The sequence below is a fragment of the Dendronephthya gigantea genome, unplaced genomic scaffold (genome assembly GCF_004324835.1).
Source record: "Dendronephthya gigantea isolate DGI-Jeju-01 unplaced genomic scaffold, DenGig_1.0 000035F, whole genome shotgun sequence".
Taxonomy (NCBI): domain Eukaryota; kingdom Metazoa; phylum Cnidaria; class Anthozoa; order Malacalcyonacea; family Nephtheidae; genus Dendronephthya; species Dendronephthya gigantea.
The window spans coordinates 1,570,577-1,593,301 of record NW_021163045.1 but is presented as its reverse complement, the minus strand read 5'-3'; the positions used below and the strand labels follow the sequence as shown (position 1 = coordinate 1,593,301).

The window sequence follows — 22,725 nt, the reverse complement described above, 5'->3', positions numbered from 1 at the left end:
TGGTTATTAGGTTACACCTGCAGGATGTTATCTCACATAATCTCATAGACATGCACTTTCACCCTATAGTAACAAAGGGAAACTAAAAGTTACAACTTGTATTCAAAGACTTGTAACAAAGTTGTTGGACGTGTTGTAACTTGTAATTAGTGATGCCTAATGTGTTTGGCTTAGAATTTCCTAGCAATGCCGGCGGGAATCACTGATAGTATTCTAGATTTTGACAATGTAGATGTTATGATAGATAAAAGCATCGCGAAACTTAGGAGTATTTTAGAACGCTGGCTATCTCCGCTCGTTGAAAATGAACTGTATAAAGATTTGCAGGATGTCATCGAGTATCAAGGAAGAATAAAACAACGTGTCAAGCTGGTTTTGGGTAACGAAAGCAATCAAGGTATAGAAAAAATTTTGAAATTAGTTGCCACAGATTGTAAATAGCATGTTACCGTTGTTTATTGTACAAATATTTGTACAAATTTCCAATGTTATACACCCTAACTTTAGACGTACACTGCCTTTTATACGCTGGCATATAGATGAAACTTAGCTTCATCATGACTTACCTCTTTCTTCTGCCAGTTTTGTGCTGGCAAAACTACAGAATTTGGCACTGCTGGATGTATAGGCAAGGAAATTAGAGTCAAAGTGCAACGTTTCGGGCAAGCAAGCTGACTTATGTGGGCAGGATATATATTATTTAAGATACTTGTTCAAATTTATTCAATTTTTTTATTTTAAAAGAACATAGCTAATTTGCCTTTTGATTAATATTTCCAGAATTAGAGAGAATTGATCAGGAGGATTTAACAAGCTCTCCCTGGGAATATCTTGGGCATGGTGCATTTGGTGACGTCTTCAAAGGAAAAATGAGGGGAGCATCAGTTGCCATAAAAATTCTACAAACAGTGCAAAACCCATCTAAATTAAATGAAGGTCGAATCCTCAGGTATGTAGTGAGGTTATGATCTAATATGTCTCGCTATGTTCTTGGTCGGCATATTCTTCTCCTTTCATTTTTTTTGCTTTGAATAATGGAATATATTTAGCTGGTAAAATGATGATTTGTTAGCAAACAATTTTCTTTGAGATATATTAGGTATAAAATAAACCAAAGCAAGAGATATTTATGCATTTACCTGTTTTTCAACTATTGCTTCACCCAAAGTAATTGTAGTGAAAGAATATTGGAGCTGAACTATGATTGTATTGATGTGTTCAGTATCATTTTATGAGCATCTATACACCGAATTTTATAAAAGGGGTTATTTTTCTGTTTCACTGAAAAACGTACATTTAAACAAGTGTTATTCCTTATGTCAGATTATTGAGACATGACAACATTGTTGCATACCGTGGAATGGATTTCCTCAGGAAGGACTTGACAAAAGACTACAACGTGAAAGAGGGCAGTTTTATGATAATCATGGAGTATGTCCCAGACAACCTTAGTAATCATGTAGAAAGTTTGAAATCGCCTGAGGTGAATGGCTTGCCGAAAAGTCAGGTTTGGGATTTTGGTGAACAGATCATGAGTGGCTTGTATTATCTTCATAGTTTTTCAATTGCGCACAGAGATTTGAAACCTGATAACATTTTGGTGAGTATCCTAAATTTCATGGAAACCATAGCTAGTTTTGATGTGTGAAGTTGTCTGATATGCATTATGCATGCATGCCTGCACGTACATTTGCTGAGTATCAATGTATTTACTTATAGTTAGAAAAGGGTGTGACAAGGATGCGGCTCAAACTGGCAGATTTTGGTTTAGCACTTCATTTGAAAAGTCCAAATGACACTGAGACAAATGAAAGCCAATTTCATCTACGTTGGTGTGCACCTGAAATTCTTGGTATGGTATTTTTTCTTCCTGGTTTCAAGGTCTTTGTTGCTCGATCATGGCTGCATGGTGGCTTCATCTGGATATAAATATGCCAACACAAGCAGTCTTCAGTTCAGTGCCAGATCTTGCTAATTAATTATTGCATTTGGAAAAACTAGGAACCAGATTGAACCACCAACCAACAGTATTTAAACTACCATTCTGTTTAAACTTCTATTTTCTTAAATTCAGGTGAGAAGATTATGGAGGAAGTTGAAGCATTTATGAAAGGTGATATATTTTCCTATGGATTGGTTTTGCATTACATGTTAACTGGTGATAAGCCCTGGGCCATACAAGAATCATATTTAGCTGGTGCGGAGAGAGCGCTCGAAGCATTTCCAGATTATCCAGAAAACCTTGGTGAAGAACCACTTCAAGATCTCTATGACCATTGCTTACAATGGGAGCCAAAAGACCGACTTGGTGCGAGAGAAATCATCAATCAGAAATTTCAAGGTAAAGCAAGCAAGCAGCTGATTATCTTTAGCTAGGATTTTGATTATAAAACTCACAGTCTTTAATCAGTATATTTCAGTGATCTCTGTTAATATCTGCTAATATCAATTGCAGTTATTGCCATATATTCAATAACTGTTTTTTTATTCGTTTTTTGGAGATTGCTACTTAAATATATGAGCAGACTGATATAAGTTGGTTAGTTTAACCAATCAAATTTAACAACTTCTCATATATTGTGAATATCGTATTATTCGTATATTATAACCTGGGATTTATGATTTATCTCTGCTTTACTCCTAGCTCACTCAACGAATCCCTACACAGTTACAATGCAGACAGCTGAGTTCTTCACCTGTGGCTTTCTCAAAGACACACAGATAGTTGTTGCTGATAGTATTGTTGATGAGGTAATTTGCTGATATTATTGTATTCTTACGAACTAAGATTCTTGATTGCTACGAGGCGCCAAAGTTCACTGTGTCTGTGTTTGTTCGCGGTCATTGTCGAAGGTCGGGTCATTTATTTCTAATGTAATGGCTAATGCCTACCTGCATGCAACACTAGGCGAAAGTACGTAACCTTTATATGCATTGCTTTTCGGCATTGTAAGTCACTGATTTTTGAGAAATAACTAAATTGTTGTTCACACGCGTTTTTGTGTAATATCGAATCTTGAAACGAGCCATAATCATGTCTAATGATACCTCTGGGTCCATATCTATCTCAGGTTGAATTCAAATATCGTTGAATGTCTGAGCTTATCATAATTTTCATTACATTTTTCAGTCTTTGGTTAGCTCATTTGGTAATAAGCGTCCACAAGGTTATCATCCTGAGTGTTTAGTATGCAGTGTGGAAACTGATAACGAAGAATATGTTGATCGCATATTAGACGGGCCTTTTCAAGAACCTTACTTGGAACACCATAATGAATGGGAAAGGGTATGTCCTATTGACCTCTTCCATTACCATCCAATTTACCATTTCCACTTTTCAGACCGGTCTGGGAATGATAAAAGCGACAAGATGACAATTTTATCGTTTCTTCCTCCTGGTTTAGGCAGCCCAGGAAAAGAAGATTGACAACCTTAAGAATATCGCTTTAAAATATCTTGCTACCCCACGCGAGGGTGATGAAGAAGAGCAAAGAGTTGTCCTTAAGTTTGCTCAGGGTACCTATGTTCATCACCGAGCTATGAGAGATGTATGGAAAGAGCTGGACCCTGCTGCTAAACTACAAGAACTCCCGTGTAAGACAGCGGTTCATCCATTGTTCAGCACATCATTTGGCCTCCATGTCGCAGTCATCACTAACGATGCACCACAAAAACTCTTCGTGTTTACACGTAGAGCTTTGAGAGGTAAAGAGTTAACAAAATATTTCACAACCCTCTTTGAATAGTTTTTGACTATATTTCCATTAATTGTGTGCTAAAAATTTGTGAGCTTTGCATAATGAAATATTTATTTTGCCTAGTTTTATTATTTGAGATGTTCCCCCTAGATGTCCCCCCTTATTGCAAGACAGATATTTTCAAAAATATCTTTGTTTATCAATCTTTTCTCAAGATAGATATTTTCAAAAATGTCTTTGATATTTTTCCCCAAATATCTTTGAAAGTTCATGTTCATGATTAACCTGCAAATTCGGGAATATCCGGCTTCAGGTGGCATGGCCAGTCCTGGGACATTGACCTGTGGTGCGGTTGAGAGCTGTTCCGTGAAAGATTACGTTCAACGAGGTGATAAAACGTACGTAGAACTAGTCAAAACAGCGGCAAGAGGATTGGAAGAAGAATTGGGAATTGAACTTAAAGGGAAGGACAGAGAGGCCATATGTCTAACAACAGTGTATCTGAAATACGACAATCACGAATGGGGGATGTGCGGATTTGTTGATCTTTCTGATGAGCGTATTGCTCCGGAGCGCCGTCTCACGTTTGAATCGATAGCGTCCAGGTTCACCGGAGGTGATTGTAAGGATAAGTTTGAGCACGATCGTTTTGTTGCTGTGCCCTTTGAGTTGCATAAAATGGCACATTACGTGCGCGAAAATTTCCACGATTTTGCAAGCTCTGGAAAGCTCGTCGTTGTTAAAGTAATGCAGTCTTTTTTCGGTGTTTCCGAGGTGGAGAAAATTTTCAAAGCTCTTGATTCTTCGGGATGAAGTTCAGTGCTTCCGCCAGTGACCAGTATTGGGTACTTTTTTATCATTATTAATACGTTTTTTATCATTAATAGTACTTTATTCAATAGTAACAGCCGTAGCTACGTAGCTCCACGTGAAGTGTATGTAGCTCCACGTGAAGTGTATGTAATTACGATTGTATCTTTCTTTTTCTATGAAATGTTGGGATTTAGTAAAAACTTTAATAAAGACTTTGATAAAAACGACTAGTGTGAAGCTACCACAGGATTCACCACAGGATTCGCTCTTTCTCCGAAAACAACAAAATCGAACATATGCGAAGCTAGCACGACATTCATCCGCACTAAATTCGATACGTAAACACAATATATTATTTTTTATTTTGCCGTTAAAAACAGGCAGTATATCAACGAAACTGGTATGGATAGAAAGCTTAGATAACACAGATTCCGAATATGTAATTTTTATCCTGGCCCAAATTCGTCGTCGAATGTTACAGCTCCTGAAACGCAGACGTCTGCAAGCCTGACATTCGAAATCGCATGTAATGATGTACGTTAAATGCGCGTTGAAATACGAGCGAACTAAACACCAAAAAACGGCTTCACATTCAATGAAACTGGTATCGATAGAAAGCTTAGATAACACAGATTCCGAATATGTAATTTTTATCTTGGCCCAAATTCGTCGTCGAATGTTACAGCTCCTAAAACGCAGACGTCTGCCAGCCTGAGATTCGAAATCGCATATAATGATGTACGTTAAATGTCCGTGAAATACGAGCGAAGTAAACACCAAAAAACGGCTTCACATTTAATGAAACTGGTATCGATAGAAAGCTTACATAACACAGATTCCGAATATGTAATTTTTATCCTGGCCCAAATTCGTCGTCGAATGTTACAGCTCCTAAAACGCAGACGTCTGCCAGCCTGAGATTCAAAATCGCATGTAATGATGTACGTTAAATGCGCGTTGAAATACGAGCGAAGTAAACACCAAAAAACGGCTTCAAAATTTATGAAACTGGTATCGATAGAAAGCTTACATAACACAGATTCGGAATATGTAATTTTTATCCTGGCCCAAATTCGTCGTCGAATGTTACAGCTCCTGAAACGCAGACGTCTGCAAGCCTGACATTCGAAATGTCCGTTAAATACGAGCGAAGTAGCACCCAAAAACGGGTTCACATTCAATTATGAAGCCACAGGCAGCCCGGTCACTGCTGTTACGTCCATAGGAACCCCAATAAATAATTCCAATAAATATTGTTTAAAGAAAAAGTAAATAGTCCAGTTACGTTGCGAGTTCAGTGACGTCAGTGATCGCGAAGCATATAAATATATAGTTATTGAGAAGGATGGAAACTCTTGAAATAATATAAACATACATACGAATTTCACTCGCAAAATTTCATATCAAAACAACGAGAATCCCTCAAATAAATTATCACAAATACATTTTAGATACTCCAACAACATTATTCCATTAAAAAGATTTTAAAAAACAAATGAAAATGCACAAAAAATGTACAAAACTTTTGCCTATTTGCCGAAAAATATCGTGGGACCATGCGAGACATAAAATGCGGTTTGAGGAACGAATCTGATTGGTCAAAAAAATAAACAAACGACGTGTGCTTGTCAAGCATACGGGGGGTAAAGTTAAAGTTTAAAGCAAGTTGAAAAACCGGTTTAACCTTTGCAGTCTTCTTAAAATTCTAGTCCATTTGCGTTTAAAACGTTCGCATAGAAATGGTATTTATAAATTTTCAACAGGTATTTATACAAACTTTAATTTTTTTGTGTCTTCACGTTTTTTTTCAACCTGCTTTAAACTTTAAATTTACCCCCCGTATGCTTGACAAGCACACGTCATTTGTTTATTTTTTTGACCAATCAGATTCGTTTCTCAAACCGCATTTTATGTCTCGCATGGTCCCACGATATTTTTGGGCAAATAGGCAAACGTTTTGTACATTTTTTGTGCATTTTCATTTGTTTTTTAAAATATTTTTAATGGAATAATGTTGTTGGAGTATCTAAAATGTATTTGTGATAATTTATTTGAGGGATTCTCGTTGTTTTGATATGAAATTTTGCGAGTGAAATTCGTATGTATGTTTATATTATTTCAAGAGTTTCCATCATAGGCGGCCCAAAATTAGCGGCCGAAAAATTTTTCGGCAATTTGTCAATGTAATGTATAATATATAATTACATAAGGTAGGAAGCTCTTTTTTACGTTACGAAACTTACCACTTAGACTTTGACAAAATACATCAATTAAATTGACCGAAACTAATAAAAAAATATAGTAAACTAATCTCTGATAATTTTCCTCGCTTCTTACATACGAATTACGATTTAAAACTACTTTTAACATGACAAAATACGGCAATATTTTTATAGTTCTTGATCAAAAATATTTCGTACGATGCGGGATGACAGTGGTCCCTGTATTCGTCATTGTTTTGAAATATTTTACATGATCCTATTGGTTGAAAAAATAAACAAACTGTAATGTATTTGAACGAACTTTTTTCAACCAATAGGATCATGTAAAATATTTCAAAACAATGACGAATACAGAGACCACTGTCATCCCGCATCGTACGAAATATTTTTGATCAAAAACTATAAAAATATTGCCGTATTTTGTCATGTTAAAAGTAGTTTTAAATCGTAATTCGTATGTAAGAAGCGAGGAAAATTATCAGAGATTAGTTTACTATATTTTTTTATTAGTTTCGGTCAATTTAATTGATGTATTTTGTCATAGTCTAAGTGGTAAGTTTCGTAACGTAAAAAAGAGCTTCCTACCTTATGTAATTATATATTATACATTACATTGACAAATTGCCGAAAAAATTTTCGGCCGCCAATTTTGGGCCGCCTATGGTTTCCATCCTTCTCAATAACTATATATTTATATGCTTCGCGATCACTGACGTCACTGAACTCGCAACGTAACTGGACTATTTACTTTTTCTTTAAACAATATTTATTGGGGTTCCTATGGACGTAACAGCAGTACGTGACCGGGCTGCCTGTGGCTTCATAATTGAATGTGAACCCGTTTTTGGGTGCTACTTCGCTCGTATTTAACGGACATTTCGAATGTCAGGCTTGCAGACGTCTGCGTTTCAGGAGCTGTAACATTCGACGACGAATTTGGGCCAGGATAAAAATTACATATTCCGAATCTGTGTTATGTAAGCTTTCTATCGATACCAGTTTCATAAATTTTGAAGCCGTTTTTTGGTGTTTACTTCGCTCGTATTTCAACGCGCATTTAACGTACATCATTACATGCGATTTTGAATCTCAGGCTGGCAGACGTCTGCGTTTTAGGAGCTGTAACATTCGACGACGAATTTGGGTCAAGATAAAAATTACATATTCGGAATCTGTGTTATCTAAGCTTTTTATCGATACCAGTTTCATTGAATGTGAAGCCGTTTTTTGGTGTTTAGTTCGCTCGTATTTCAACGCGCATTTAACGTACATCATTACATGCGATTTCGAATGTCAGGCTTGCAGACGTCTGCGTTTCAGGAGCTGTAACATTCGACGACGAATTTGGGCCAGGATAAAAATTACATATTCCGAATCTGTGTTATGTAAGCTTTCTATCGATACCAGTTTCATAAATTTTGAAGCCGTTTTTTGGTGTTTACTTCGCTCGTATTTCAACGCGCATTTAACGTACATCATTACATGCGATTTTGAATCTCAGGCTGGCAGACGTCTGCGTTTTAGGAGCTGTAACATTCGACGACGAATTTGGGCCAAGATAAAAATTACATATTCGGAATCTGTGTTATCTAAGCTTTCTATCGATACCAGTTTCATTGAATGTGAAGCCGTTTTTTGGTGTTTAGTTCGCTCGTATTTCAACGCGCATTTAACGTACATCATTACATGCGATTTCGAATGTCAGGCTTGCAGACGTCTGCGTTTCAGGAGCTGTAACATTCGACGACGAATTTGGGCCAGGATAAAAATTACATATTCGGAATCTGTGTTATCTAAGCTTTCTATCCATACCAGTTTCGTTGATATACTGCCTGTTTTTAACGGCAAAATAAAAAATAATATATTGTGTTTACGTATCGAATTTAGTGCGGATGAATGTCGTGCTAGCTTCGCATATGTTCGATTTTGTTGTTTTCGGAGGAAGAGCGAATCCTGTGGTGAATCCTGTGGTAGCTTCACACTAGTATAAAAACGTCTAGCCTCAGGCTTTATCAAACGCGCGGTCAAGATCCTTCGCGGAAAATATAATTTCATTTCACAAGTCAAATTTTGTACATTTCAAGCTTTAGAATTGATTTTTTTCAACGTTTCAATGTTCTTGAAGCAATTCTTTACGAAGTTCAGGTATGTTGAGGATATAATTTATTGTTAATGATATATTTCACGGTGTAAAACGGGTTTTTGAAATAGTTTGCAAAGTTTAAATGCCAGGTAAGAGTAACTCGTGGTTTTACTTTCATTGGCCTGGTTGTACCATAGCACAGTTTAATGTCGGGGAAATATGAGTAATGATATCATCACTTCGGGAAATATAGTGGGAAATATTTCGCCGAATATCCCTCACCTCAAGTATATAAATGATAAATATCTTGCGTCACTGCAAGTAACTTATTTCAAAAATATTCATTGGGATTCCTATGACTGCATGAGCGACGGAGTCAATGGATAAATTTGAAGCGCATTTGTCTCAGCTTTGCGTTTATATACAGAAAGTAAGAAAATATGTTTTATAATATAGTCTAAAGTAAACGGGGCATGAGTAATATATTCATTTTGGAAAGTGGAAAGAGACAGGACTTCAGAGCTGAATGATCCAAAGTAATGACAAGTTATGTAGAATTTCACTTGTCAACTAGGAGATCTGAATTTTCTAATTTCTACGAAGCTGCACGAATGGTATACGAGCATCCAACCTCGTGACCTATAAAATGATCTGGCAATAAACAAAGTATTACATATCATAGCAGACTGTGGGTCAATATTTTGTTTGGTATTTGACAACCATCTGACATCTGGAAATCCCTACCATGATTGTTGCGGTGGCTGTCTTAAATGTACAATATCAACCCCAATACGAGATTAAAATGAACAATAAAACATGTTTTTAATAAAATTCTATGCACAATTATACAATATTTCAAAAATAATGTTTTTACATGAAATCTAAGCTGGTAAACTATGCCAAATATGTTCTCTGAGTATTTTTGTTTAGCCATAATGTACCTATTAAAATCACAATGGTATAAAACTGAAAATATTTTACAAGATTTTCATGATAGACTTGGTGCTTTTATATTTTATATATACTTTTGTTGTTTGTCCACTTGAAAACATCATACTGACATATTTGGTATGCATTTATGAAAATGTCATCGCAAGTCATGGACAACCGTAGATATCCAATCTATTTTTAATATCACCTTGTTTCAGAATTAGCCATTTCCACCTCTTTCTTCATCGTTGTCAGATTTCGTGCCAATTCTTCCGCGGAGATAGCGTCTGCGTAAAGTGTCTCATCAACAAAGCCTTCCCCCAATAGCGTGGTAGTCTCAACAAGTGCACCACAAGCATGTTTATCGATACTTTCTTTGTCTTCTTTCTTGATTAGATCTTGATCATTTGTAAAGTCATCCAAATCATTGTTATTCATGTCTCCTTTCCTATGATTGAAAACATAAGGCATGTTACTTCTCTAGTTGCAGTTAAAAACAATGGCGCTATTTATCCTCAGAAAAACAAGACCCCAAATTAACTTCTAACAGCCTTTTTTTAAATAGACTTTTTTAACCCATCTTATCAGAAAAATAGACTATGCCATTTCCGGAATTGAATTTGACAGAATAGCTATGTGGGGAATTAATTTTTAATATTCCTTGTCATGCATGCCTGTTGATATTTTGACTGAGTACATAAATATCCCTGATAACACCCAAATGCCCATGCAGTGCAAATAGTTATGAGTCACATGATACAGGGCTTAATAGATCTAGCAATAAAAGCATGGATACTGGCCATCCTTCTGTTGAATACAAAGTTGTTTTTTTTAACTTTTGATATTTACAGCGACCTTAATTTGATCCAATTTGAGCTTGCACGTTATATTATAATTTCAAATATTAGGAAACTAAGACATATTTACTTCCCAAGCTTTGTGTTTCAAATGAAATCGTCCCTCCCACACGCCACGAACAATTAAAATGAATTTGTTTGAGGAACGAAACACAGACAGATTTTGCTCAAACATAAGTCTTAAACGATTCCTATTATTACCAGCCTAATTTTAATGGTTCTCTTTAGTTTTCGTTGAGAAAAATGTCTTCACATCGAGAAATACTAGTGGCTCAGTCAAAGGTTTCGTTTATCAAATGAATGCGTTTAAACTGTGTTCCGCGTTCAATGACCGAGTTCCCAAACAAACAACTCAAAATAATGCATAAAATGAACACACAATTTGCCTTTTGATATTGTGTTACCGGCTTTATCATAATTAAATGGAAGTGTTGCGTTTCAAATATACATACATATATGTAACTCTAAGAAATATACATAACCAAAGATACAAATTTCACCTAAGGAATTTAACAATTAGGTAATTACAATTTACAATCTTCGCACGCGAAAAGAGGGATTTCTAAATGTTCATCATGCACAAAGCGTAAAATATTTCATCGTAACTGGTTGTCGACATATTCTATTATGAATGGTGATACCAATTGTCGACCAGAAAATAAGAATATATAATTTTATTCCTCGAATCAATCCAATTCAGAGGCATGCGTCTCTGGAGGTTCGACCGTCAGCGACTACTTTGATGTTCTCGCGGTAAAGAAAATTAGGTTTGTTCAGTCGGATTTAAGACATCGTATGTTGTGTTTTTCAGTCAGTTTTCTAAACATTGTGAATCCCGTAGATTAAGTCATTCCGGCAGGATTCTCCTATTACCATTTTAAAGCGAAACTATTGGTAAACGTTTGACATAAGAGACGCTTCTGTTTGAGCAAGGAAATACGAGAAGACATGAGCATGAATCATTGACGAAACATTTTAGGCTTGGTGTTCGTTGGGTAAGGAGGTTCTCAAAGTTTGTGCCGGGTTTTAACACTGGCTTCGTTTGGTTTCCCGAAATTCCTCGCCTGCGTTTGGATCTGGTAAATGTAACGAGAATCATGGTTCTACAATCGTGGTCATGTTTAGTATCGAAACTCAAAAGACAGTCTTGGCGCGTTTACTTTGAGATTATGTATATAAGCGCATTGTTTTAAAGCTTCGTGCTACATTTTGTTATGCCACAAAACGGATTGTATATGTTTCAAAATGTTTTGAATAGGTTACTCAGTGTGGGAAGGCTTGAATGATGAAATTCATACAACAGTTCAAAAGGATTTCCTATGAATGCAGCGCGATACACACGACGCTTCATTTGATGTCGGATTAGCGATTTTAAAATTTATCACGCTTGCGAAATAGCATTGCTGTAGTATTTGGAATTTGTGACAGCAAGAAATAAAACTATATTTAGCCAAATGATGATTTTCTTGAGAAAGGTATTCACATAAATGTCTCTTCATTGCGATTTGCGAAGTACCGAAATATAATACCCAACGAGAGATGAAGTTGATACCAGGAAAATATGCATATGAGTGGGAACAAAGGCAAGGTATATTGGATGGCCCGTGTAGACATCTAGTCTTTCACCAATATAGCGCTCATTTTACATACTTTTTAGTACTAGTTTATAAGTTCAAGTTAAGTTGAGAAGTTTTTCAATGATCTTACCTTTTTCCATTTTCGCTGCCACGATCTCGCTGACGACGATTTTTAAACCAGTTGCTGACTTGTGTAAGGCTAAGTCCAGTCGCTTTGGCCAATTCACGTTTCTCTTGCGGTGTGGGATAGCGGTTGTTTTGGTAGGATCTTCTCAACGTATCGCGAGACTTCTCCTTGAAGCAATACACGGTCTGATCGCCGTCCCAGATCGTGCGAGGCAACGGATACTTTCGTCTGATTCTGTATTTATCAACGGCGCCGAGTGCACGGCCTCGCAGCTTCGCGGCCTCGCTGTAGTGCGCCATATACCATAGCTTCTGCAGCGTCTCGTGTGAAGCGGACTCGTAATTGTGGCTTTCCAGTATCGCGTACAGTTCCCGAAAGTTTCCTTGATGGAATGCCACAACCGCGCGAGCTTTTAAAACACTCTCGCTGCCACTGAGCAAATCATGCGGTGGTAGAGACCAGAGAAACCTGCTCAATTGATCCATATTTCCAGACTGCCTTAGTGCGTCGCACAGACATGCGATTTGCTCCGGTTTGAAACTCAATGTAGCGCTGTTCCGTGTCTCATTCCCGTTTGCGTCTACGCCTAGCGCGTCGTTGAAATTCATGTTGAATATCGTGTTCGATCAATGTGTGTTTTATAGAAAGACGTTTCACTGCGTTGAACAAACTGTAATTGGCATATTTACTTAAAAGAATGTCAGCCTTTTATATCACCCTACTCGCAGGGCAAATATGTCAACGGCCAGCGAACGCAAGCATTTTATTGGCTAACACGTGCGTTTAAGGAAATGCCACAGCTAATGCGTCAGATGTGTCGTAATTAATTCGAATTTAACAAAACAATACTGCGATGTGATCAACGTGATGTTATTCGATCACATCAATTGATACATGATCACGCTTAATGGCCAGATGATTTTAACAGCCCATTAAGTGTCTCAGCTATTCATCCCTATGACTCATCGTTACGCTTCGTTGATTTTTTTACCATCTCTAAAGCTTAATGATTGCGTGTCTGAATGCTGATTGTGTCAACTAGCTATGTCAATATTTCTTTTTGTCAACTATCAATGAGCCTAGATTAACATAAACCCGTCGCAAATAATACTCTGAGTTAGAAGAAAATATTTCTAATGGGATGGCTTATTTGTAACCGCTAATGCGCGCTTCGTTAAGATAGATATAATTATATCAAATTCGATACACAATTTTTAAAAATTCCGTAGTCAAAGCAAGATAAGCGAATCTATTAGAGTGCGCCATTAAAAATATTTTTGAGCATTTCGGAATGTTTTTTTTTGGGGTAACCGAACCGAAAACGGTTATAGAGCAGCTCTTGGCATGGCATTGCATGAGCTTTGCTTGTCTGAACGAAAACTAATGCTTGACATTAGGGACTTTTTCCGGTGACACTAGAATTTACGATTCTGATCGGTAAATTATATGTATATTTGAAAATTATGTATACTTCAACCAGACCCAGATTTGTTTTATTTAGTGAATGCGTTTGAAAAAACGGCTAAAAAAATATCGCTTAAATTGTTATAGAGTTGAAGAGTTTGTCCATTGTTTGCCAGGAACTTTCCATAAACAATATGCTAAATTTAGCAACTATACTGTTACGGTAGCGTTACCGTTAATGGCTAGGTTGCTATGAAAAATAATTTTAAACTTCGCCCTGATAGAGCTTTCGTCTCTCGTACTGATCAACGATAAACCAGCCTTTAGAATTAGATGCCATGCTCTAAAATTATATCGAATTTCTCGACATGTAGGTAAAGACAGGATTAAATAATGAGATAATACCCGTCCATTTAAGTGCTCAAAGTGATAGTTATTTTTAACTTGGTATAGAGTGATAAAATTAATGTTATTCTGTGATAGCATTGACGTCATAATTAACTTTCTATTACAGCTTTGAAGTTGATTAATTAGTTAAAGCATATATACCAGCTTCAGTTAATATTGATTGTGTGATGACTACATTGAAATAAACAAACGTATCGTATCCTGTTTTTTCCCTCATTACCATCCAATCCTTGAAAAACTCTGTTTTTTCCTAACGGTTTTACAGTTGTGAAAGCATAGTCAAAACACTTATATAATGGCATCTCCCAAATGAATATAAACCAGCATGAATACAGTTCCCAATATCAAGTTATTGAGATTTTTGACGTTTTTTGTTTTGAATTGAGATAAAACTTGTGGCCGCGTTGATTCAACTGAACGTGGCGTGAAATATTTTCTTACCCATTCGCAGAAATCACTCCCGTTTTTTTCCAACCCCACTTAAAATCTGCTGTTTTTAATATTTTTTATGAATCTTGTGTTTGAAGTTAGATAAGGGCACTTTCAGTATATCATCGGAAAATATTTGGGTGAAAAATTTGAAAGAGAACCTATATATAGTGAAAATTTATTCCTATAATATCGAACTTCATGGCATGTTGCCATAAAGCCGAACGAACTATCTTCAAAACTCGTATGAATAGACAATCTGTCCTCAATATATACATTAGTCAGGGGTATGATAGTTTATGGCGGGGTATGGGATATTTAATCTGTACATCAGAATTCTATATCATTCTTCACAAGCATATCGACTATGCATGATGCATCCGAAGCTATGTGCTTGCTAACGTTGTTTTCGATCAATTAAATTTAAAAAACGTTTTCGCTCAATGAAATTTTAAAAATAGGTATAATCTATTAACTAATTTCTGGCATAAAGTTTCAGTGTCTGCACCGGTTTTGGATAAAAACACATATGAAAAGGCTTGAAAACGCTGAGCTTGTGTGATTGGCTTTAAAGGATATACCTACAGCCAAAGCTATGCATGTTACCAATATTTTTTTCTTCAAGCGTGTTTGTTAAAAAATAGATTATTTTTGATATACCCAGATTTGTGTTTCAGCATTCGACATGTGCATGAAATCATACGCGAGTTTTAAAAGTTTCCTCGTGTGAGGGAAAATACCGCGATCATTCTCACGTGCCTCACATCTTTGACGTTAATCTCAATTAGTTTTCACGGCAGGATATCTCATTTCATATTCGATTATTTTCAGAACCTGGTCTGACTCATGTTGTGAACTGTTCATGCAAAGTTATTGCAATCGTACCTCATATGATCGACAGGCAATATCCCCATATACGCGACTGCTGAATGTTTTCAAATCATGAGGTGGATTCGACCTGAGGAAGCATTCGAGAACTTTTAATTCCTTGAAGGGATGTATGACTTACTGGTACAAGGAAAAGAATACATAAGTAAGTCCAGAGGACAATTTAATTGGTATGAAACGTAGCTAGCTATCATGGCAGTCCTTAGTGGGATAGATACTGATACAATTAACTTCAGTAGCAAATAAGATGAAATTTCTCATTCCCGTTTCCAAGTAATTTTTAGGCAACCTTGAAATCGTTCTAAATTCACACGTTTATTATTTCGAAAAATCGAGTAGGGTAATCGGTGTTTTTCGCATGCCAAGATATTTTCTTTCTGAAGTGCCGGGAAATATTCTAGACTAGACCGGACCGTGGTGTGTTCATAGGAATATCGCGTTGAAAATTGTTCAGCATTAGGTTACTTGTCGAAATTGAGAAAAAATACTTAACCATAGGTGATTTTTATTGGCCCGACGATATGTTTGACTCGTGTAAATCTATAGCAAAGACTTGTGAATATTTTTGTATTCTATTTCGATCGCCAAACTAGATGCATGCCTGTTTTAACCCGTATTCAGTTAAAAGACCATTTTCCAAGGGAAATTCATAGTATTCGGACATATATTACGATTTTCAGTTCCTAAATACGCAGCCGCTTTAAAATTATTTACTTGACTCGGTGATCTTTGAATAGCCGTGAGAATGGCGACATAGTCATTCAAATTCAGTGTTCTCTACTGAGTACCACAGATTCTGAAGAGAAGAAGTATAAATACTAAACATTCATTATGAGAAATAAACACAGATTATAAACAAAAATTGAACCAATATTTCACTTATAGTCTATAGTCACTCTAGTGCTGCTTCATGTATTAATTTCCTTCAAATGCATGAACATTTGTTTTCGTTCTTATGTAAATTGCGCTCCGGTTAGATTTTGCAAACAAAATAACATATTTTTTATCCCAATCATTCGTGCTTGGACAAACTTGATGAATGCTTGGTTTTAAATCATTATATACACATATTCTTCGGTAACTTCCGATAGTGCACCTGTTCTAATCGAGAAGTTTGTAAGACTGTTTGAAACACTTGAATATATTTACATACGAACAGACAAGACAGTTGGTGGTTATTACTTAAATTATGCAAGTACTTGTTGCCATAATAAATGCCTTAAAACTACAAAGAACGAAACAGTGTTTTCTCATTTAAATGTTCACATCAGAGTCTTTGGAAATTTTTGTATTTATTTCACCAGACCTTGCCAAATATTGCGCGTCAGAAACCATGAGATGTTTTATTTTTTCACAGCTAAATTTGATGGCGCACTCATCTCGTGCGAAGCCTTATGTCGTTGAAATTCAACGTCACTACTACAGCGATGACTTGAGCAGGAGGGAAAGGAAAGGACATCCTATTGGACCACAAGTTAGCCCCAATGTTTACCCTTTTGTTCCTAGTACAAGGAAATCCTTCGACAAACGGACACCTGGACGTGCACCGATGTCCTCCTCCCGTTTCAATAGAGGCTCCTTAGAGTACGAAGATATATATAATCAAAGACACGCTAGTGGGAACTCTCATCTTAAACACCATGGAAGGTGGTCGTTCAGGGATGATGGTGAACATGGCAGGGTAAGAGGCTACACAAGACGTCCCTCGAAAAGGATTGCTCATCCCACTGAATTAAAACAAATGAATGGCGATGTAGAACATAGCAGGATAAATAACAACTTAAGGGACATTTCAGACTCAAGGGATCAAAACAGGACAGTAGGTGATAAGGATATTCCAATGAGGGCAAACTACACGATGGGACAGTCAACTGAGAGCCGTAAGGGTCCTAAGGGATCTGCTTGGGAACAAAAGAAGGTGAAGAAGGACAGTAAAGAGAATCAGCGTCAAGATTTAGAGCTATGGATCGTTAGGCAGACATCTTTTCCTAAAAAGCAAGATGGGGTGGAGAATACGTCAGGCCAGAAAGCTTTTAGGAGTAGCAATGTGTCACATTCTAAATTGATACCACCACTAGTAGCGGCCAAGCCTTCTCGTCCCCAAACCTCACGGTCAGCATCACCTGCCTCGAGTGTTCGATCCAATCAAAGTGTCGCTAGCAGTCACGTGTCACATCATTCTGCGAGATCTGGCACTAGTGAGGTTAGCGTGGTGAGTATCTTGACACGTTTGTTTACATCTCTTAAAATATGAATTTATACAATCGAAATTAAGTTTCAAAATGTGCCCTCACATGCTTGGCCCAGTATGGCTTATCTCCTAGGTCTAAACTAAACTAACATATATACTGTGTTAGCTGAGCTCTATCAGTTCTAAACTGTTCTTCCTAACAGTCCAGTAAGGATCATCTTTTATCAATCCAGTGTTACTACAGGAGGAAACTTAAACTAAACTAACTTTATTTATACTGGATAGCTTTATCAGTTTTAAACTGTTCTTTCTAGAGATCCAGTACAGGAGGAAACCTAAACCCTATATCTGACTGATTAGTTCTATCAATTCTAAACCATTCCTCGTAAAGGTTAACACCTTTCGTCAGTTCGATTTAATGATTTCTTTTTCATTTTATCGTAGAAATCAATTCTTAAAAAACCGAAACCAGCTGGCCGCGTTGTCCTGAAGGAGGAGCCATCTTCGTATAGATTATGTGCTATTCTATCGTGTATCTTATGTTTTCCCTTCGGAATTTACGCACTCGCAAAATCAAGACAGGTAATCAAATTAGTTGCTTTCTCGTGCCTTTATTTGCTTTTCATTCTGTTTTCATCCCAGCTAGATTTGTTAGGGGCCTTTCACAAAGGATGTCCGACCAAATGATGGATTTTCGAGCCCCCCTTCCCCCCCTTGTCCGGTATTGTCCGAATAAGTGATCCCTCCCCACCCCCTGCGGACGTCCACTATGTCTTGCAAAACTCGCACAACCTTGTGTATGTAAAGGCTAGTTTCCACTCAGGAAAAATCTCCTTTGGATCGGAACGGACAGGAAAATTTCCTTTGTCGGTGAGTTCTCAGGCGGCGTTTATACAAAGGAAACTTTCCTGTCCTGTCCAAAGGAGAATTTTCCTGAGTGGAAACTAGCCTTTATGAGTGAAAATCATTGAAGAGATATGATAGATATTATGAGGTGCTCAAGACGCCACATTTACGACGGGAAAGAAATTCGGACGTCCAGATTGCTATCCCCCCCCCTCTCTCTCCCCCCCCCCTATGTCCGAGTATGTCTTGATTTTCCAACCCCCCCTCGCCCCTTGGCTTGGACATCCTTTTTGAATGGCCCCTTCATCGCCGGCAATCTCTTTCAATCATCTCCTAATTTCATCCAGGTAAATGACGCGGTGGGAGAAAGCGACTATGAAGCTGCTTTATCATCCTCAAAGAAAGTAAAAAATTTTAGCATTGGCGTGCTACTGGCCTATATAGGTATGTTAGCTGTTGCTGGAGCGTTACTTGGTTTATATTTTAGCACAGGAAAAATACTTTAATTTTTTTATAAACCATCATAACTGCACAAAGCCATTTATTTAGTCTTTGACACCCGCGATGCCTGCACTGTAAATTCAAAGCTTTATCAATTTCATTTGCACCAGGCAGTTAAAAGCATGTGATAGCGGTTTTAAAGCAGCACCGCTCGCACTGTACTGAAATAGTTAGATTACTAAACACACACACATAACTCGAATATTGATCAGTCTTGGAACAATGAGACACCTGAACGCCCGAATATGGAACAATGAGACACCGAAACGCGCAAGTATAGAACATAAATAATAGAATTGTTGCCCACATGCACGTGTCTATATAAATTACTACATTCGCAGGAACATCTTGAATTATGAAAACTAATATATAATGCTGTCATTAGCTCCATAGTCGTAAGTTCAGGATCGAGGGATTTTATTTATATATACATTTATATATGCAGTGTGCTTTTAAGATTGAAAATACTCAATATCTGCATGCTCTCAACAAGTTCACATTCCAAACTAAAAAAAACAGCAAAATATACGGGAACATATGCAACTATATATTTTCTTTTTGAAAAAATGTTCAGTGCCGGATCGTTTTAAGCGATTATCTCAAGTATTTAATTACAAAATCTGTTTGCGTGTGTTTGTTCAACTGTGGTCAAAAAGGAACACAATATTGCGTCTACGCGGGCAATAAAACAACGTAATAAAAACCTTAACAAAGCAGGAATTATAGCGTTTAGGAATTAGGACAGCTGTGAGTAAGTTATGTTTATACATACGATGGTGTTTATTTAAACTATAGATTTGAAAGTCTCTGAGGCTATCCCGACATTAGTCTATTTGAACATATGATAGCGGGTCTTCCATGCAGTAAATATCATATCTTTTCAAAAGGTATTCACGTTCAGTGTTAGTTAAATATTTATCAGTTCATATATCCGCATAGATTTAGCAGTTTGTGAATTTTAGTCTAATACATACATATTAAAGATCAGATAACTACAAGAACCTATTTTAATTTGAGAAACCTCAAACGGCTTAGCTATCAAATAGAATTGCTAGAATTTGTGCCCTGTTAAATGAATGTATTTTCACGTACTACTACAATAATATCAAATTATGTTTGATACGCCATTGGTTGTATGAGTTTTAAGGCATTATTAATAATCCAGTCTGAAGTCATCATGAAAAATTTCGTGCATAAACTATTTAATATAAATGTCTCTCCTATACTATTGTTAGTAATGTTTACGCACCTGGTTCAACCGGATATGAAGCTCTAAATTTATACCTTGATAAAATTATTACCTTGAAGTCAAATATTCTTTATGATAGGATACCAAAATTGCTTGCATGAATGAGGCTCTAAAATTAAGCCGTACCTAAAACACTCACTTCGGAATCCTTTCCAAACGATATTTAAGTTAACGCGTACGAAGTGTGTAATTTTACTGAAATTCACTGAGTAAGTTTTTAAAGGTTTTAATGAAGTTAAATCTCTTTTGTGCAGAGCATTTTTTCCCTTTATTCCTCAATCTCTTAGCAGACTATCGCATATTTCCTGCGCTAGTTTACGTTGAAATCAATAAACAAATCTGCAAACACAGAAACACTGTCGCATCTTTATTTCTTCTTATGAATTTTAATAAGCTATTAGTTGAATCAACATAAAACGTGCGTCTCCTAAGGAGACGTGGTAGTTATAACACCATCTAGAGAGTGAGCTGGTGTATACTGCATGCAAAGCCACGAGAATAGTTCGTGTGTAAAGAGACAAAAGTGGAACGAAATGTACCCCGTACCATTCTCTCTCTTGGATATTATCCGTTTTTGCGAATTTCTTGAAAAGGATGGGCAGATTGATCGCCTGAGCAGATTCCTATGGTCCTTGCCATCGTCGATCAAGGGAATTTCCAGCTCCGAAGCGATCGCCGTCTTTCGTGCAGTTGCCGCGTTTCACACTGGCAATTTCCACGAATTGTACCGTATCTTGGAAGGACGGCAGTTCTCTGAAAAATTCCACGAAAAGTTACAACGCCTCTGGTATAAGGCGCGCTACGTGGAAGCCGAGAAATCTCGGGAGAGGTCCTTGGATGCAGTGGCTAAGTATAGAATTCGAAGAAAGTTTCCAAGTCCAGGAACCATTTCGAATGGCCGAGAGAAGAGCTATTGTTTCCAGGAAGATACGAGAAAGCTTTTGAACGAGGTATGAAGCAGAAGCACGAAGCAGCTAGTGCAGTTATAATTTTGAGAAGATATTCAAGAAAGCTTTTGAATGGCAGTTTTCAAGCAAGTCTCGCTGAGTTTAGTGGTAGTTTAATAGGTAGCCAATTGAGTATAGTCCATGCTGTTTTATCCCCATGCATGCAGGTAGATCTTTGGATGTCCAAGATAGAAGTGTTTTCAGTTTCCCTGGCTATTTCTGTATCCAAACATAGTTCATCAGCTAATGCTCTTTACTCTTCTTCAATGATATAACGACAAGGCTTATAACCTGAAACCGTATCCGACACTGGAAGAGAAAAAAGAATTAGCAGAGAAGACAAACTTGACAGTCACACAAGTCAGTAACTGGTTTAAAAATAAACGGCAACGTATCAGAATGACAAAACAACGAAGAAGGTAGTTTTTCATTAAAACTGTATCAAACATCATTACTTGCTGAACATTCCTCAAGAAGAAACTCCTACTTAGGTCAATTGCATGACTCGTAACCGATTCTAACTAAGCCCGTTTCCGCTGAAAAAAGTAAGCCACGAGTTAAGCATTTTATATAAATTTTACAGCGACCTGAAAGAACCTTGGTCAATGATATTTAATTCAGCGTACAGCTCGTATTTCATGTGTGAAAGAAACTACGGAAGCTGTTCACAGAAGTTTTCACCAAATTTCACCGTTGCACATCATGATCATGTTCCAGCCAGTTCATCGGATACGTTACAATACTGTACATGTCCATTGCCATCCATAAACTTTGCATCAAATTTTCCCGCTTCACTTGCTTCGATTGACCGTCCATAATGTGGCTTTGCGTAAAGTCTGGTTTCCATTTAGTCTTGTGAGCCAGTCATTCACACCATAGTCCGACTGAATAGAAAGAGTCTTAGTAGAATAAGCTGAACAATCGTATATATAATGATCGCTTTTCACTAGAGACACTTGCGATGACGTTTATGATCAATATCATTATAGTTTGTAGCTAAAGTAGACGAAAGTATTTGTACAGAGTATTTGTATTTCTTCCTGCAAAATTGTACGTCTGAGGCCTGTTGTACAAAGCCCGTTTAGCTTAAATAGGCCGTGGAAAAAAAGTATATTTATCACGCGGAAGAGGTTTTTTGGACATGAATACAACAATTTTGTTTACAACAACATATAGCATACACGATTTACGTCGACGTTCAATCGTAAATCCTAAATGCACGAATTTTATTATTGAGATTAGATTAGGATCAGGATTAGATGAATCAGGATAATCGTAATCAACCATAATCCTAATCTAAGACCTAACACTAATCCTAACCTAATCTGAAGAGTCAAATCCGTGTATTTAGGATTTATTGAACGTGGAGTTTTTACCGTTTCATTCAAGATAGATAAATGTCGAGATTTTTTTGTTGATAGGAAGTCGATCGGAAATTATAGACTTTTCAGACCAAAGTTTACGTATATACAGGGTGTCCCAAAAAAAAAGCAACCACTTAAATATGCAGAACATTAATACAGCTCTAAAGCGCAAAAGATAAGCACCTCTGGGA

General features: G+C 37.0%; 3 protein-coding genes across 6 annotated transcripts; 2 read left to right on the top strand and 1 right to left on the bottom strand.

Annotated features, from left to right (window-relative positions):
- The first annotated feature begins 57 nt into the window (after positions 1 to 57).
- LOC114525657 (serine/threonine-protein kinase 26-like) lies at positions 58 to 4,727 on the top strand. Its single transcript, XM_028547059.1, has 9 exons — positions 58 to 397; positions 781 to 949; positions 1,324 to 1,600; positions 1,720 to 1,852; positions 2,075 to 2,341; positions 2,645 to 2,751; positions 3,131 to 3,286; positions 3,405 to 3,705; positions 4,012 to 4,727. Exons 1-9 carry the CDS (start codon positions 187 to 189, stop codon positions 4,509 to 4,511), a joined length of 2,121 nt encoding a protein of 706 aa, XP_028402860.1. The 5' UTR covers positions 58 to 186; the 3' UTR covers positions 4,512 to 4,727.
- Positions 4,728 to 8,569: 3,842 nt separating this feature from the next.
- On the top strand, positions 8,570 to 22,687 carry LOC114525621 (homeobox protein SIX6-like). 4 transcript variants are annotated; one of them, XM_028547012.1, is made up of 7 exons: positions 8,570 to 8,878; positions 15,380 to 15,581; positions 16,794 to 17,648; positions 18,072 to 18,209; positions 18,821 to 21,173; positions 21,453 to 21,589; positions 21,754 to 22,687. In XM_028547012.1, the coding sequence occupies exons 5-7, from the start codon at positions 20,706 to 20,708 to the stop codon at positions 21,986 to 21,988; spliced, it is 840 nt and encodes a 279-aa protein (XP_028402813.1). In that variant the 5' UTR covers positions 8,570 to 8,878; positions 15,380 to 15,581; positions 16,794 to 17,648; positions 18,072 to 18,209; positions 18,821 to 20,705; the 3' UTR covers positions 21,989 to 22,687. The 4 variants fall into 4 exon arrangements, with proteins under 4 accessions (XP_028402813.1, XP_028402812.1, XP_028402810.1 ...); XM_028547011.1 differs by lacking the exons at positions 21,453 to 21,589; positions 21,754 to 22,687 and having other exon boundaries at positions 18,821 to 18,917; positions 20,817 to 20,876; XM_028547009.1 differs by lacking the exons at positions 21,453 to 21,589; positions 21,754 to 22,687 and having other exon boundaries at positions 18,821 to 20,842.
- LOC114525622 (homeobox protein six1-like) lies at positions 9,660 to 13,045 on the bottom strand. Its single transcript, XM_028547014.1, has 2 exons — positions 12,311 to 13,045; positions 9,660 to 10,194 (listed from the first exon to the last, which is right to left on the bottom strand). The coding sequence occupies exons 1-2, from the start codon at positions 12,913 to 12,915 to the stop codon at positions 9,951 to 9,953; spliced, it is 849 nt and encodes a 282-aa protein (XP_028402815.1). The 5' UTR covers positions 12,916 to 13,045; the 3' UTR covers positions 9,660 to 9,950.
- Positions 22,688 to 22,725: the final 38 nt, after the last annotated feature.